The sequence below is a fragment of the Nyctibius grandis genome, chromosome 6, assembly GCF_013368605.1.
Source record: "Nyctibius grandis isolate bNycGra1 chromosome 6, bNycGra1.pri, whole genome shotgun sequence".
NCBI lineage: Eukaryota > Metazoa > Chordata > Aves > Nyctibiiformes > Nyctibiidae > Nyctibius > Nyctibius grandis.
This window is the reverse complement of record NC_090663.1, coordinates 78630055-78645492: the sequence shown is the minus strand read 5'-3', so window position 1 is coordinate 78645492 and position 15438 is coordinate 78630055. Positions and strand designations below refer to the sequence as shown.

The 15438-nt window shown below is 37.2% G+C and overlaps 1 protein-coding gene across 2 annotated transcripts in view; it reads left to right on the top strand.

The window, feature by feature from the left end:
* INTU (inturned planar cell polarity protein) overlaps positions 1-15438 on the top strand; it is a 48124-nt gene that overhangs the window by 6651 nt on the left and 26035 nt on the right. For both annotated transcript variants that reach the window (XM_068403515.1, XM_068403516.1), the window contains exon 3: positions 9010-9095. In XM_068403515.1, coding sequence (XP_068259616.1) covers positions 9010-9095 — 86 coding nt within the window. The remainder of the gene's footprint in view (positions 1-9009; positions 9096-15438) is intronic.

Sequence of the window (15438 nt, the reverse complement as noted above, 5' to 3'; positions counted from 1 at the left end):
GAAAGAACTGATTAGTCAAGAAGTGGGGGATGCAGAATGAGGGGGAGGAGGGAGGGGGTTTCAGCTGGATCTGCGTAATGGTATTTAATCTAATTAGCGTAAGAGTGGGTATTTATAAACGGTCAGTTAATTTTGGGACACACATTTGTGTAGAACTGCATGTTTACAAGAGCAGGTGTGAAGTCAGAACAAATACCAGATCCAGGAGATAAAGCTAACCTTCTACTAAATGGAGATGGCACTTCATCTGCAGCACTTAATGCTTCCCGGAGCTAGTGAGGGCAAAAGCTGTAGGGTTTTTGTTTTGTTTTAAATAGAAGAACATTTAAATTCATCTAAAGAGTCTAGCAGTTTAATATGTCCTAGGCTATCATCAACCAATGCTGCCTTGTTTTTGCACATAGGAAACCAATACTTTTCGGCATACTGTAGTTATTCAGCCCTTAACTGGGAAAATGAGCTGTATTCTGTGCCAACAGTAAAAAATGTATAATTTTCATATAAAAATACTTTCAAATTATATATCTATAGTGAACACTGAGTACTCTGGAATTTTTGTGCGGTGTCTAGAAATAGGGATGCTTTGCATAAATTAGATGCTCAGGTTTCAGTACTGTCTGCATAAAGAATATACAGTAAAAAGATTTTTGTTACAGTCAAAAAACTATCTAGTTTCCTGCTTCTGCATTGCACATCAGAGGATGAGATAGCTAAGGTAGACACCCAAAGCCTGATTTAGAAGCAACTGAAGTTCAATAGACAGCCTCCTCAGATCCTCACAGGATCTGAAGTTGGACAGAAAGTTCAAGAAAAATACAGTAGAACGTTGCTTTTTTTGTTGTTGTTAAAAGTAAGTTTTAGGAATCCTGTTGTGAATTGTGGAAACAATCAGTAAAGAATACTTCTGTGGTCAGTCTAAAATGGAAGTATTTGCACAAAAGTTAGCAGCTTCTTGAGCCATCACAAATGCGGAATACCTGATCAGTACAGCACGATGCCTGCTGGCTGGTTTGGTTAGAACTTTGTTCATCTTCATTGACCTGCATATGCATAGATATTAACCTGGTTTTGTTTCACATTTTAATATTTTAATAAACCATTTTTTGTAGTAACCTTTTGTGAAGCAAATACTAACTATATTTTCCTTTTAAAATACATGCTTTAAAACAACATACTGTGGTCTTCCTGCTGACCAGTTCACAGCACATGTTGCAGGCAAACATTCTTGACTCAGGGAGTTGTTAGTGAATTTAGTTTTTTGCCAATTAACATAAAACTTCAGATCACTATTTCAGGTACTGAGAAGATGAAAACAAAACAAGACCGCAAACAATTAAGAAAATGCCGTTTTCCCTGCTTTCGCCAGGCTCAGCTTCAACCAAACCCCTCTCCTCTCCCCTTTCCCAGTCTCAGGTACCCTTGTTTTCACTGCATGTTAACACCGTGCATCCCAACCCCTTTGGTGAGGTAACGGGTGGCACAAGAGGGTGGGATCGTGTGGGAGATGTTTTCCTCTGCTGCGGCTTGACTCCTCCGCAGGCCACAGTCCTTCAGGGATGGGTCCCCTCCGTGGGCTACAGCCCTTCCCCTAGCAACTACTGCTCTTTCTTAAATACGTTTGGGCAGAGGTGTTGTGGTTCCCCTGGAGAGGCGATGTTTTGGTAAGCAGTGAGTTACTTACACCAGCTTCAGAACTGGCTGCGAGCAGCACAAGGCAGCTCATGACCTCCTGCCATGCGGGTCACTCCTGCAGCACCTCGCTACCAAAATCCTGCCAGTTATGCCCAATTGAGTGTTCTAACTTTCTCATCTTATTTAAAATTTGAGGTCTCTAGATTATTTTTCCCAATACTTGGGTTTGTAATATGTTAAAATATGACCCAGATACTGATTACTTTCTATTTTCATTGGCAAATTAGTTAATTTGTCAATGATAAGTATGGTTGCCACTTGAATGGCTGCTAAGGTTGAATCATAAGGGAGACTAAACTCTCTTGATTTTTTTTTTCACTCTGAATAAACAGTTACAACCTGGTTATTGCTTTAACTTTTTTAGTAGAAATAACTGCTTTCCCCCCCTAAATAATCACTTTCCTCAGGTGGCTTCTTCAATTTATTCTGAAATGTGTATCCCTTAGAGCTTTGAACACTTCAAACATCTGTTTATTATTTATGCGCTACGCTTTAATTTTTTTTTTTTTAAGATTGCATATGGAAGTCGTAAGTCTTGTTGCTGTACTTTGTTAACCAAGTAGGATGCAGGCGCTGACCATATGAAAGTAAATACAACAGTTTTGCAAGCTAAAAAAGCCCTGCCGCTTTGTAACTCTGTAAAAAGATGCCATTCTATCCATGTGTTGTTTATCAGTTCATTTATCTTTCTTTTATATTTAGCAGATCAGCATCCATCTTAAGTTTTCAAAACAAAAAAGCCCTCAGTGATTTTTAAGTTCTCGCTGTCACTTTCATTTTGGTTAAGATGAAATACAGTTGCTTTTATCTCATGTTTTTTGTCTTTTGTATTTTTGGCAACAGTTTTTTGTTGCCTGAGTTTATTATTAACAACATGCAAAGCTTAGTCTGCTGTTGAAAACTTTCTAGTCTCATCTTTGAGTGTACCTTCAAAGATAAAAAGCTGCACTAAATATTCACTTTTAGATCCAGGCAAATAAGGGTTGTGATAGGAAATGCCATTATAATTTGATTTTTTTTTTTCCTCTTCAAATTGAAACCTATCCGATTCACAACAGGGGATACTTATAAATGCTGATGATCATCATCTTTACTATAGTACAAATGGAAAAGTAATTCCAATGATACTGAAAATACAGGAAAGCTCTTTTCAGTAGCAGAGTGTATTATTGTTACCCTCTTGGAAATTATCTTCTGTTCTTTTTACTCTCATCCCCGAATATCTGAACGGTTTGCATGAATTCTCTCACCTGATCAGTAGGTGCAAGTGTGCAAACTACCCAGGGACAGGGATTAATCTTGGATGATAGTAAAGATGGGCTATAATAATCCAGTTTTGAACAAGTATGCAAAAGATGCAGGCTGCTATTGCATGCTTCAGTTGTAAGGTCCAGGTGCCAACCCCATTTACTGACAAATGGTTTTCTGTGGGTTTCTAATCCAATAATTCTGTTTATATATGTGGGAGGGTTATTTGTTTGTTTTCCCCAAATAAAGAAATGCGTAAGTAGTAATCTTCGCTCGTTTTAATTTTATTAGTAAAAACGCAGATATTGCTATTGGAGTTCTGAAGTTTTGGTAAACAAGGCTGTCATTGCTAGAAAGCCAAGTGTATCTGTTAGATTTCTATAGCATAGACTAAAGATTTAAAACGGTAATCAATTTACAAAAATTAAGCAACTTGTAGTCATCGTCCAACAGTCAAAATAAGTGCCATTTTTGTCATTTACAGGCCATGGAACTAAGAGTCCTGTCAGAAAAATGTCCTTGAAAGGAACAAAATACTGTGAGATTTTGAGATTTTCATGAGGAATTACCATATATGGTGTACTCGTTGAAAAGGCTCTCCAAAGGAGAGATGCTGGGCACGCAAGATAGAAATACAGAGCTTGCGTAAGCTTTCCTGTGTTCTCACTGTGGAGTTTGGGATGTCGTTTATGTTCTTTTAATCTCCTCTTGAGGCATAACAGCATTGGTTTGGGTAAAAGCAGCCTGCCTACATATAAAGCAAGTAATTGATCTGGCTTTCTTCAGTAGAATGTGTTCCATATTTTGCCTTTTTTGGAAAGGAGTATGTGAACATTTTTAAGTACTTCCACCACGTCATTACCAAGAACAGAGGAAACTATCAGGATTTCATGAAAAAGTGTCCTCAGTCCTCTCCCATGTGAACGACGTGGTTCTGATTTTCATTCAGCCAAAAATGTTCACTTTCCATCGCTGTGTGGAAGTGGTATTCTCTTATCAGTGTCCCCTGGCTTAATGCAAAGAAGATCTACTTTTAGAAGTGGTGCCTGCAGGCTTGTCGCTAGGGAATGGATATTTAAGAAAAGTAATAATCCTGTTCCTCATGTGGCAAAGCGAAATAAATATTTTAGGGATGCCAGCAGTCCCAAGGACTTTTCTAAACTTTAAAAAAGCAGGAATAATTTCATCAACTGTGTGCAAACTAGGTGTTGAGATCATCGTACACTGTCCTTAGCTACTACTGACTGGATGTGAGAAGCCTTTTCTAATGAAATGATGGAAAGAGAAGAAAGAAAACAGGAAAGAATTCCTGCCTCTTCTCTGTTCCATCACTAGTAAAATTCAGTTCTGCTTGGTATTGTGTAGAGAATGTATATAGACATCTTATAGTTTCTTTGTGGACTGAGGATCTTTGTATAATAAGTGCTAGAACTCAAAAGCTTGATTATTTGTTATTATGGGATTATTTTTAAAAAAAAAAAAAGCTTATTTTGTTCCTTAAAGAGAAGGACATATATTTTTCTAAACATAAATTTATTGACTCAAGGTCTGATATCCTGGAGCTGCCTGAAGAAAGTTTATTTCCTCTATTGCCATTGCTCACTGTGTCTCTAAAAATGGAACTGAATGAGACTCTTTGTTCTAATGTTCTTCATCTTTTAACATATATGCTGGTGACTTTCATGATAGACCATAGTGATCTCATTGGCTGGTAGAAATGAAAGCTAGTAAGAGCAGGTCAAGTGCTGTTCTATGTAGTATTGTGCAGTAAAATTTTTGTATACAACCATATTGTTGATAAAGCTAAAACAAACAAGCAAAATTTTACATGATTTTGTATCACGTTTGAAAACAACATTTCATGCAAATGTCTGCGTCTTGTCTGTGTAAGTATATACGTCTGCTTCAGCAAAAAGGAAAAAGTTCACTTTGATATCTGTACTTAAGAAAAGGGTTTATTCACCCACTTCGTAGAGCATAAGAATGATTGAAAAAAGTATTTGCAGTACCATCTGTACAACTTTTTTCTCTCTGCTAGTAAAATGTTTCTCAATATCTGAAATTCAGCAATGCTCTAGTCTGGGAAAATTTGACTTAACTCTGCAAACTGTCAAGTTAGATCGACTTAAATACTTGCAAACACCATTTACCCTTTTATTTCATTTAACCTAAATTGATTAAGCATTAAGTAAGTGAAATTAGATTAAACTTTATACATTTGTGGTGGTATTTTTTTTGACAGACTTAATGTCTGAAGACCTAAGTCTCACTCTCTGTAAGTTTTTCACACTGCTAAAGGGGAGGAAACAATTCTCAAAGAAAGTATAGATGTGAAACTCTAACAAAGGAGCACCCCAATTCTGTAGCATCCACACTGATAAATGTAGATTTTCTCAGCTGCACATCAAGTTGTAGTTCTTTAATAGTGATCCAGCATTTTCAAGCAAAATGAAGGCAGGACTGCTTTGGCTGTGTCTTCTGGAAAGCTGTTCCGTTTATGGTACATGATTACATTTTTACAAATTGAATGGAATAAATATTTACTGCTGCGATGAAAGTTTTACATACGTAAGTTAGACGTCGAATAAATAAAACACTTTGAGTATATAACATGTAAATACTGATGGATCTTCTCCCTTCAAAGTGTCTTTGTATATTCCACCCTGGGATATTCCAGCCTGTTTAAACTTTTGTTTAAACAGTGCTCCAGATGAGTACAAGAGCAATTTGTGCTTTCTCTTGTATGTGAATCATGATCTTTAATACAGTGTTCTTCAACAAAGAACGTAGTAATTCTGTTTATAATTTCTTGTTATATTAGAGTAGCCTGAATGCTCTGCTTTTGATTACTAGTTTTCAAGTCCTGGGGCTCTGGCATAGACTTACTGAGGTGCTTTTAAATGCTGTTTAACTTTCAACTTTCCTGTCTTTGCATTGTTGTTGTGTTGAAGATTTGATAAGCTAAAACTTCACTCTGCTGTGCATCAAGAAACACAGAGGTTAGGGAGAGAGCTACTATTACCTGAAATAGAAAAAAATAATTTAATTCATTCCAAGGAATGATAACATTTTTGTGTGCGTAATAAAACTTAACCTTTTCTTGGTTTTGCTGTAAGGAACTTTAGGAATGAATTTTCCTTTAATGTAAAATAATAGTGAGCAGTTGGTTGTTGCCTGGTGTATTAAAGAGGAATATTGCTTGCATTTTGGGTGGATTCTGTTATTTCCTTCCTGATGGTTAGTTAAGAAGAATGTTCTTTCTCCAATTGTCCTTAATTGTGTTTTGCACCAATTTTGAGCAATTGACCTAGTACCTGGGAAGAATTCCAGTTGTATTTGATGGTGTTTAACAACAAGGTAGAAGACAGAAATAATGATAAACTGTCAGAATTCTTCTACACTTTCGGATTCTGTTGTCTTTACTAGATTCTCTGGAAATGGAGAAACAGAGACACAGATTCTGCTTTTCCTTAGTATGCACGTCATTATCATCACTGGTTAGTTTGAGCTGAGCAAGTCTTCTCCCTAGGAAACTTGAAATACGTGCTGAACTTCACAGTTGTTCAGTGCTTTATTTCTGCAGTTGAGCACGTTTTTGTTGCCAAGTCAAGGCTTAAAATACACTAACATGCACATTTGCTCCAAATCCATATCCTTTTTCTAATCTCTTTACACTGCTGAAAGAGTGATGAGTGCTGCTGCTACTAGCTGGCTGAGGATTTCTCTATTGCAGGTGTAATTGAATACTGCTGTAATGTTGCTTCTGGCTTTTCATGTGTCCTGGCGCAGAAGAAAAGGACAGGTGTCACAACTGCAGCTTCTAGCCTGCTCAGCGTGTTCGGGAATTCATATAATTCACTGAACACTGCAAGTGTAGCAACACTAGTTGTGAGGGATGTGCTGGTTTATTTCACCTTTTTCTATAAGGCTCACCTAAGTGCAATGAATATAAATGTAGATACAAGCAATAAAAACAGTGAACAGAGGAAATAATGAACTGTCCAGCTGTCTTTGGATTTACATTATACCCGCATACCTTTGCTATGCCAGTCCCAGAATTCCTCCCCTCGTGCCTTTCCCCACACGTGGGTATACCTCATACTGCTCTTATAAAACCATTCCCTCTCCTGCCCTCTAACAGCTTTTTGGACAAGTTGGTGTTTGCTGCATCTGATTCTGAACTGCCCTTGTATGGACTGGCCGGCCTGGAGCACAGACAGGACAGGTGATGAGCTCAGGGTGCAGCTTCACCTGAGGTAGGAGAGGGAAGGAAAAGAAGAGGGACTTCTCGATCCAGCAGTCTATTAAGAGAACTCAGAGCATGTAGCATGGCTTGTGCCTTCTCTTCCAGCTCTGGCTGAAATTTAGTCATGGGATCAAAGCTATTCATAGTACAATGGTAGAAACCTCATTTCCTTAGAAAACAAAGCTCAAGAGTACCTAGTTTGAAAGAAAATCCAGTACCTCAGTGAATCCTTTTTACTTTTTTCCAGTTGTATTAAGTGTCTCCTATTACATGTTACACTCTTTTAAATGCTAATATTAATAATCTTGGAGAGGATGCGCAGGTACTTCTTAAGGGAGTCTTTGTGCAGCTCAGGCAAAAGTGGGCTTGGTTTTCTTTGCTCTTCCAGAGCGGCTCCTGATATTTTTAGTTCACACCGATAAGGAATAAGAATGACCTTGGAATCAAGTCACTTCCAATGTTAAGTAAGAAGCTAATTCCTTTTCTTTACTTCCCTTTCCACAGACAGAAGATGATACAAGCTGTAAACTAATCAAGTTTTTCACCTGGTAGGACAGAAAGCAGGGACAACTGAAAGTGACACCAAAGAAAATCAAGTAGAAAATAAGGCCTGTTTTGTTACTCTGAAGTTGAATGTTTGGCTCTGGAAAGGACCCAGTGAACCATCAAGTCCTATATCCTGGTGCCACTGGCAGTCACTTTGTACAGTTCTTTTCATAAATTTATGCTGCCTCATCTTAGGTGTTTTGCCCTAGATAGCCTTATTGGCTAGCTTCTTAGAAATTATCTGCTTTGAGACTACAGAACCTTATGATTTTTACTCTAGTGCTTTCACATGTAGCCTTTACTCACCTCATCTTTAACCAACACAAATAGGTTCTCCATTGCCCATAGTCACTGCAGTATTACCTTTATGTATCTGATCTCATTTTATTTCATTTTTCTTGAGAAAGGCCTAAATCATGATGTGGCTTGAGAGACAAAGGAGGTGTAGGGATGAAATGAGGTAGCTGTGATTTTAAAAAAAAAAAAATTAAGAAGATAAATGACATTTCACAAGATGCCAAGCCAAACTAGCTACTCAATACCACAAAATAAGAGTGGCTGAGGTCTATCACATCCTGAGTACACAGTCCCTGTTTCACTATTGCCACCTTTAGTGCTCATTTAAGCAAGCATCTGGGTTACAAAAATCACCTACCAGATGAGTGAATGGTTTTCTGCCAGTTTAGTGAAGTGAGCTGAATTACTAAGGTGCATGGTCACTGCCAGGACTGCTTCAAAGAGAGGGGCTTGCAGTGGTGGGATTCTCCCATAGTCAGGCTCAGCCGACACTTGAAACTTCTGCTGTAAGTGATGGTCTAGAACTTGTAAGCTACTACAGGAAGAGTGAGTTCTGGAGTGCTTTTGGAAACAGTAGTGTTTCTATCAATGGCAGCAGTGGAGAAGGACTGGCAAGTGAACAGAGGTGGTTTTGGAGGGAAAAAAATACTTCTTGGGCATAACTTGATGGGTGAAGTTGTTGGGTTTTCTGCTCGAGGAACAAGAGTGACAGGAGACTGGATGGAGGGGAGAGGCTTTGACAGTTATTTTTGTAAAATGATACAAGCATGGCAGTAAGGCCCTAAGAACATTGAGGTAATAGACTAATGTTTCTAAACATAGTAAATGTTGCATGTAGAAACCATCTACTTAAATGCAACAAAAAGACATTTATGATTGTTTGAATGTCATACTCATTTTTACAACAAAACACTGTTTGTCTTTGTAGTGTGGTGTAATACCATCTAACTTTCTCATGCTTTTGTCTGTTTTGTCTCCAGGAGATGCTCTAGTTGCTGTAAATGATGTTGATGTGAATTCGGAAAACATAGAAAGGGTTTTGTCTTGTATTCCAGGTCCTATGCAGGTACAGTAGTTGGAACATTTATTCCAAATGTCCTCTGTAAAAATTAATGTTGTTTCTAGCCTTTTTTCCTCAGGAAACAGAACTTAGGTGATCTTTTTCTTAGAACTTCCCCATTTAATTTTTGAACACATTGGTTGACTTCAGTGAAACTTAAGAGTAGAAATTTCAGAGTTTAATTCTGGTAAGTTTTGTGAAAATACGTAGGTGCAAGTAAGTGACTCAAGCCATTGTCCCATTAGAGCATATGAGGCACAGTCCAGCTGTTACATATTCTGTTTGTTGTCAGCCAGAGTCAGAAAGCACGTGCAACATAGTGCAAGAGGTAGCAGCACACTTGTAGGTTTAGACTAACCATAACACTGGATTTTTTTGCCCAGTGTGACAATCAAGGTATTCTATGCTTGCAGAATTCTGAGTTCTCTATGAGAACTAGTACAGACATATGTGGAAAATCAACTTTCATTACTCTTCCTGCTCAGAAAACAACTTTATTATTAAGTTACCACTTGCATCAAAATTACCTCCTTCGTGTTGAACAGAGAGAAGTAACTCCTTTGAGACCTGCACAAACTTTTAACCAGCAATAGTTGTAGTTACGGGCAAAGATGGCAAGTATGGTTGCTTTGAGAGTTGTTATTTTGAACACTCTGATCTTGGCAAGTGAAGGACAAGGTATGTAATGTTGTGATGCCTTACTCCTGGTGGGTAATAGGGCTGGAGGTGTGCAATCTGGCAATAGCATGTTTGAAGCAAGATATTTATATCTAGCTTAAAAAGAAATATGTCAGCTGCAGAATAGTAGTGGTTTTTTTGTCAGTTACTGTTCTTAAAACAGTAATAATTGCTGTGGAAATACTTAAATAAAATAATTGTCTCTTCATCAATATAAGACTCATAAACCACAAGACAGTAAAAAGAAGCCTGAATTAACAAGTAGTGCTATTAAAGGTATTTAAAACAGTTTCAATGGAGAAATTGATACCGCTTTCATATTTAAATAGAAAAATAAATTTTAAAAAAATTAAATACTTTTAAGATCTTTCAAAACTGAATAGTGAAGATTGACAGAAGTCAGTAATAAAAATTGATTTTAAAAACTCTCAAAAAAACTGACCTGATGAATAATGTCTCTTCCCCCAAAATCTACTGCATATATCTTCTATTCTAGATGAATAATAATTTTGGAGCTATAATGAAGAATGAAATAACTAATAAAGAATTAGATAGCTATTTCAGAATTAAACTAGGAGAGTTTTAATTACCTAGGATGTTAGTAGCGTAAAATTAAGTATTTTGAGTTATTCTGCTTAAATCCACTTCCCGGTGGACAGGAAGACAAAGTAAAAGTTGCAACTTACAGATACGTGATGGAGCAGGTTAAAATTATAGTGTCTCTTACAGCATGTCTGTAACCTCTTGGTAGTTTTTCTTCAGGCAGCATATATGAGGTGATAATAATAGAAATGTTTTACTGTCCAGAGATAAAAAGAAATGGAAATTTTAGGTTTTGTTAAACATGCTTCTGTTTGCAGCTTACATAGTTTAAGTGCCTATAGAAATACAGCTGCAACTGCAGTAAGATTGAGCACTAGTATGTCAGTTTAGGAAGCTTTCCAAGATACTTGACAGTATGAAGCTTGCCTAAGCTACCAGAGTTGTGGTCAGGTATTGGCAGAGCTCCATGGCAGAAAAACCTTGTCTTGCCTGTCTTTGACCAAATATGGAGTTGCTGTAACTGTTATTACATACAGAATGATTAAAAAAGCAGAGATTATATAGTTTATTTAATTGTATCCTTGCCAGATTAGAGTATACGTATTACTTGTTGCTAAAATGCAATGCAACCCTTCATATAGTGGTTACTTTTAATGCAACATTAATGTTTACATTGTCAGTAAATCTGTCAAGTAGGCAGCGATTACTTGAAATGTATAACTCTTTGTCATGTTGGCTTTCCAAAACCTTTTATTAAAGTGCAATTATTCCTGTTTTACTGTGCGGTTTGAGTCAAACCAGAAGAGTGATTGCTGAAATAGACCAGTGGAGAATTTAAATAGAGTTCTGAGTTTTTTGCAGTGTAGAACACTGCATTCGTGCTGCTGAAGAAACAGAAGGCTGTTGTTTCTGAGATTTAGTAATAAAGACAGCTGTTACACAAGCAAAATTGTTAATGTTTTCTCATTCATCATGCATTGCAAAATATCAAAAAAGATGCAGTTTAAAGCCATTTTACTGTAGTTACGAGTTATTTACATAAGCAAAGTCACTACTTTTCTGGGTTCAGTGTTAGAAATTACTGGAAGTAATTTCAAACACTAATTACCCAGATTCTCTCAGTTGCAGCATGTGGCATAACATCTCTCATTATTATATTTCCAGAATTTTGTTTTCCTTACCTCAGTTTAGGCAAACTAGCTTCTAGGCATGTAAGGGCTAATTTAATTTAGTCTATTCATTGAGCAACAGAAGTCCAAATGCTACATCAGCCTTTTTTTTTTTTTTAATGGCAGAAATGTTTCTGTTTGGGTGCTTGCATGTCACCTAATAAGATAAAGTCCCAATTCTGATTAAAGCATTTGATACCCCATTTAGAAGTTCTATAGCAGCCACTGAATGTGACAGGACAAAGCATACCCCTCAATCAATGCTTGAGGTAGTATGATAAAGTTTTATTCTGCAGCCAATACAATTTTACATTTCCATAATCAGAATAGCTGCTGCTTCCTATCACCACAAGACAGAGAAGACAGAATAGGAAGGCGAGGATATGCTAAAAGAATATACTTTTCCTTACCCTGATACTCAAAGTTGCAGAACCGTTTTACCCAACACTTTCTAAAAATATTCAGCCTGAGGCAGACATTCAGAATCGGAAATTTCAGCCTGAAATTTTGAGTTACAGTTGTGCAAACCATAAGCACATGGAAAACAGAGACAACAGGAAATGGCAGGCGATCTTAAAAGGCAGGCAATGCCACCAGCTCTGTCTATAATAAAATCCATATTCTAAGACATACAGCTTGCTCTCAGATAAACAGCAAGCATGCCTCTCTGGGCCAGACCAACGGTATAACAGCTACATTTTCTGTTTCCTACACCGGTAAATGTTTAAGTAAAGAGTATTAGGAAACAGATTAAATAGAGAGTGACCTTGCCATCATACTTTTCCAGCTTCCAGCAGTCAATAGTTAGGGACTTGTTGCATCACTTACAGGTTTGTACCTTCTCCTTTTCTAATCTAGTTCTTAAAATTCCCTTGACCTCCGCAGCGTCCTGTAGCAGTGATTGACATAGCTGATTTGTGTGTTATGTTCATTTTTGTTGGTTTTCAAACTGCCATCTAATTAGGTGCATTTCATACCCCCAGGTTCCTGTGTTATGAGGAGTAGTTAACTCTCCATGTCTTACTCTTTGTATCATTGCATGACTTTGGAGAGCTCTGTCGCATTCCACTTTTGTCACATCTTTCCTAAGCGGAAAAATCCCCATCTCTGTACCTCATAGTTTGCTGTTACTGTCGCCTGCATCAGTGACTTCTTGCAGTTTGATTAAATTCTTTTTTGAGGACTGTTCTAAGTATTGAGAATGTGTGCATGCTGTATATTTATAGAGTGGAATACTAATATTTTCTGTGCTTTTCCCATTCTTCATTTCATTTCCTTTTCCATTTTCTGCTGTGCATTGAACTGCTTTGCTTTTAAGAGAAATGGAATCAAAGTTGTGAAAGATTTCATAGTCAGTATTTACAAAAGGGTACTTCAGTAGTCACATATTTAATCAGATCCTGTACACTGCTCAGAACAGAGAGTCATTTCTCCTCCACAAAAAAAAAAAAATAGTTTTTTAGGGTATGTGGAAATATAGACACTTGGTCATCTTCTATTACAGCATTTTCCAGCCTAGATGGTCTTTTTCACAGTAATGTTTTTTTTTTTAAGGCAGGAAATAGATTAGAACTTGGACAAAAGTAGAGACAAACAGAAAATGTCATGTTTCAAGCTGTTAAATAGAATCAAGAAGATTTGGAAAGGAACTTGTAGTCAAATTGTGCAGAGAGACCTTTCTCAAAATACACTGACTTCACATCTGAGCGGTGTGGTGTTATCCACAGGGATGTGGGAGGCAGCATGGATGCCTACAGGAGGGAGAAAGTTCTGTTTGGCCCCATTTGTTTTGAGCTCTTGCTTGGAGGGCTGTATGGTTGTACCTCTAAGACAAGACAAACGGAGGGCTTTGTTTGTTTGTTTGTTTTTTAAATTGAGATACTAAAAGATAGACTGCAGCAAGAATTACATCTGTGCACCATTAGCGTAGAGACTGTGGCCTAAGTGTCATGAATAAGTGTCCACAGATAAGATGTAGTAGAAGTTAAGAGAAATAACTATTGAGCCTTGAGGAAGTCTGCAAGAAGTTAAACAGGGTATGAGGAAAATCATCTGAAATACATGCAGATGGCGTGACGAAGAAAGAGAATTGAGTCACAGAATGCCAGAGAAGAAAACATACATCTATAAAACTGTGAATGATCAAGTTACTGGGTCTTAAAAAGCCACTGCTTCTTAGTTGGATGTTTCTGCTCCTCGAGTCCTGTTAATATGCAGCGTAATGAAACTGAAATGATGAGGAGAGAGCAAGGGATGAGTTACTGTCAGAAAAGAAAGTGGTAGCACATGGCAGGAGAGCAGGATTGAGTGCAGTGCTGTTCCAGAGAATGGGAAGGGGAAAAAGAAAAAAACCTGACAGCAACCAAGATGGGAGAGGAGATTAATGAGAAGTGTTGGGAGGGCGTAGAGCGGAATGGGAAGGCGGCAGCCAGTGACATAAATGTTGTAGCTGGAAGAGCTGATGATGACACTTCTCTCTGATCTCGACAGGCAGTGGGTGTTTTAAACCATCATTATTTCTTGCTGGCACTCCTCTCTTTAAGTATGTGTATACACACACACAATTACAAAAATGTAAATTATCTATATTTGAATGTATAAATCACCTCTGCTTGGGCTTTTCGAATTTATTGCAACTAGGAAAACATAAACCATTTTTGTTGCATCAATCATTAGGCTAAACCGTCACTGAGTTTAAAGAGAAGCAGGATTTGGTGTGATGTATTGTGTTTAGAACTTCCCAGTCAATACGCACGTTAAGGATACTTTAAGGCAGACAAAAAATCTTGAGTAAAAACATACGAAAGAGGGAACTGATAGCGTGCCTGCTTACTCCAAATATATTTTCAGTCACCTTGAACAATGATGAAAGCTAAGGTATCATCCAAGAAAATAAATCACAATTTTATGCTCAGTCAAGAGCTAGCTGTTTCTCATATAGCCTTCTTTCATGCTTAGGATGAAGTGTTCATTCACCAAAAAAAATTACTCTTTCATTTCATCACTGCTGAAACAACTAACAAACATAATTCTTGTAAGGCAGTGCTCATAAAAAGGAGGTCTGGAAAGCAAATTGTGAAACATATTTCCACACCAAGTTTGGCTTTTGTATTGCTTGTGAGACAGGAAATATGCATTTATTCTAAAATTCCTGGGGTTTACTTTATTTGGGAAACAAAGAACAGTAAACATCATGTAATTTTTTGACAAAGTAAGCTTCATCATCTAAAATTTATTTTTTAAGAGAGAATGCTCTGTGCTTTTGATTTGTTTTTTCTTCTGAAGACAGCGCAGCAAGTGATGTAAACAATTTTTATGCTTCTTGCTAGTTGTTAAATATGGCAACAAAATTCTGATTTGCTGACTTTACAGTTTAGAAAAAAGAGTAAAAGTTAATATAGTGAAAATGTTCGCAGATTGAAAGAATTGCTACTGAGTGTTACAAATTAGGAGACTTTTGCAGCCTAACGTAAATTGATTTTACTGTCCAAATGTACTGGTCAGTGCACTCAAAATAGCCAAGAAATTATCCTCCTCTTAAAAGAGGATATCCTTTTATCCTCCTCTTAAAAGAGCCTTTGAGGATATATACTTATGAAAGTGCTGACATGTTGAAAGAAGTCAAATATTGTGTGTGTTTCAAAAGCATGGTAATAGGTTTTGTGTTCAAACAAACCCAGAGCAGTAAGTATATTTTTCCATTCTCAAAACCGTAAGAATTAAGTATGAAAACACACCAAACCACATGCTTACTCACATGGGTCATAGAGCATGTAATAACTGTCTTTGTCCTTAATAGTAGGTGGTTGTGTAATGTTGAATATATAATTGGTTTTCTTGAAACAGCAGGAATTTTTGCATGCTTACATCTTCGTCAGTAAAGCTAAGAAAACTTAATCTCTTAAAGGGCTCAAACTGCATCTATTTTATCTGATATTAGAATGTAATTCTAAGTGCAG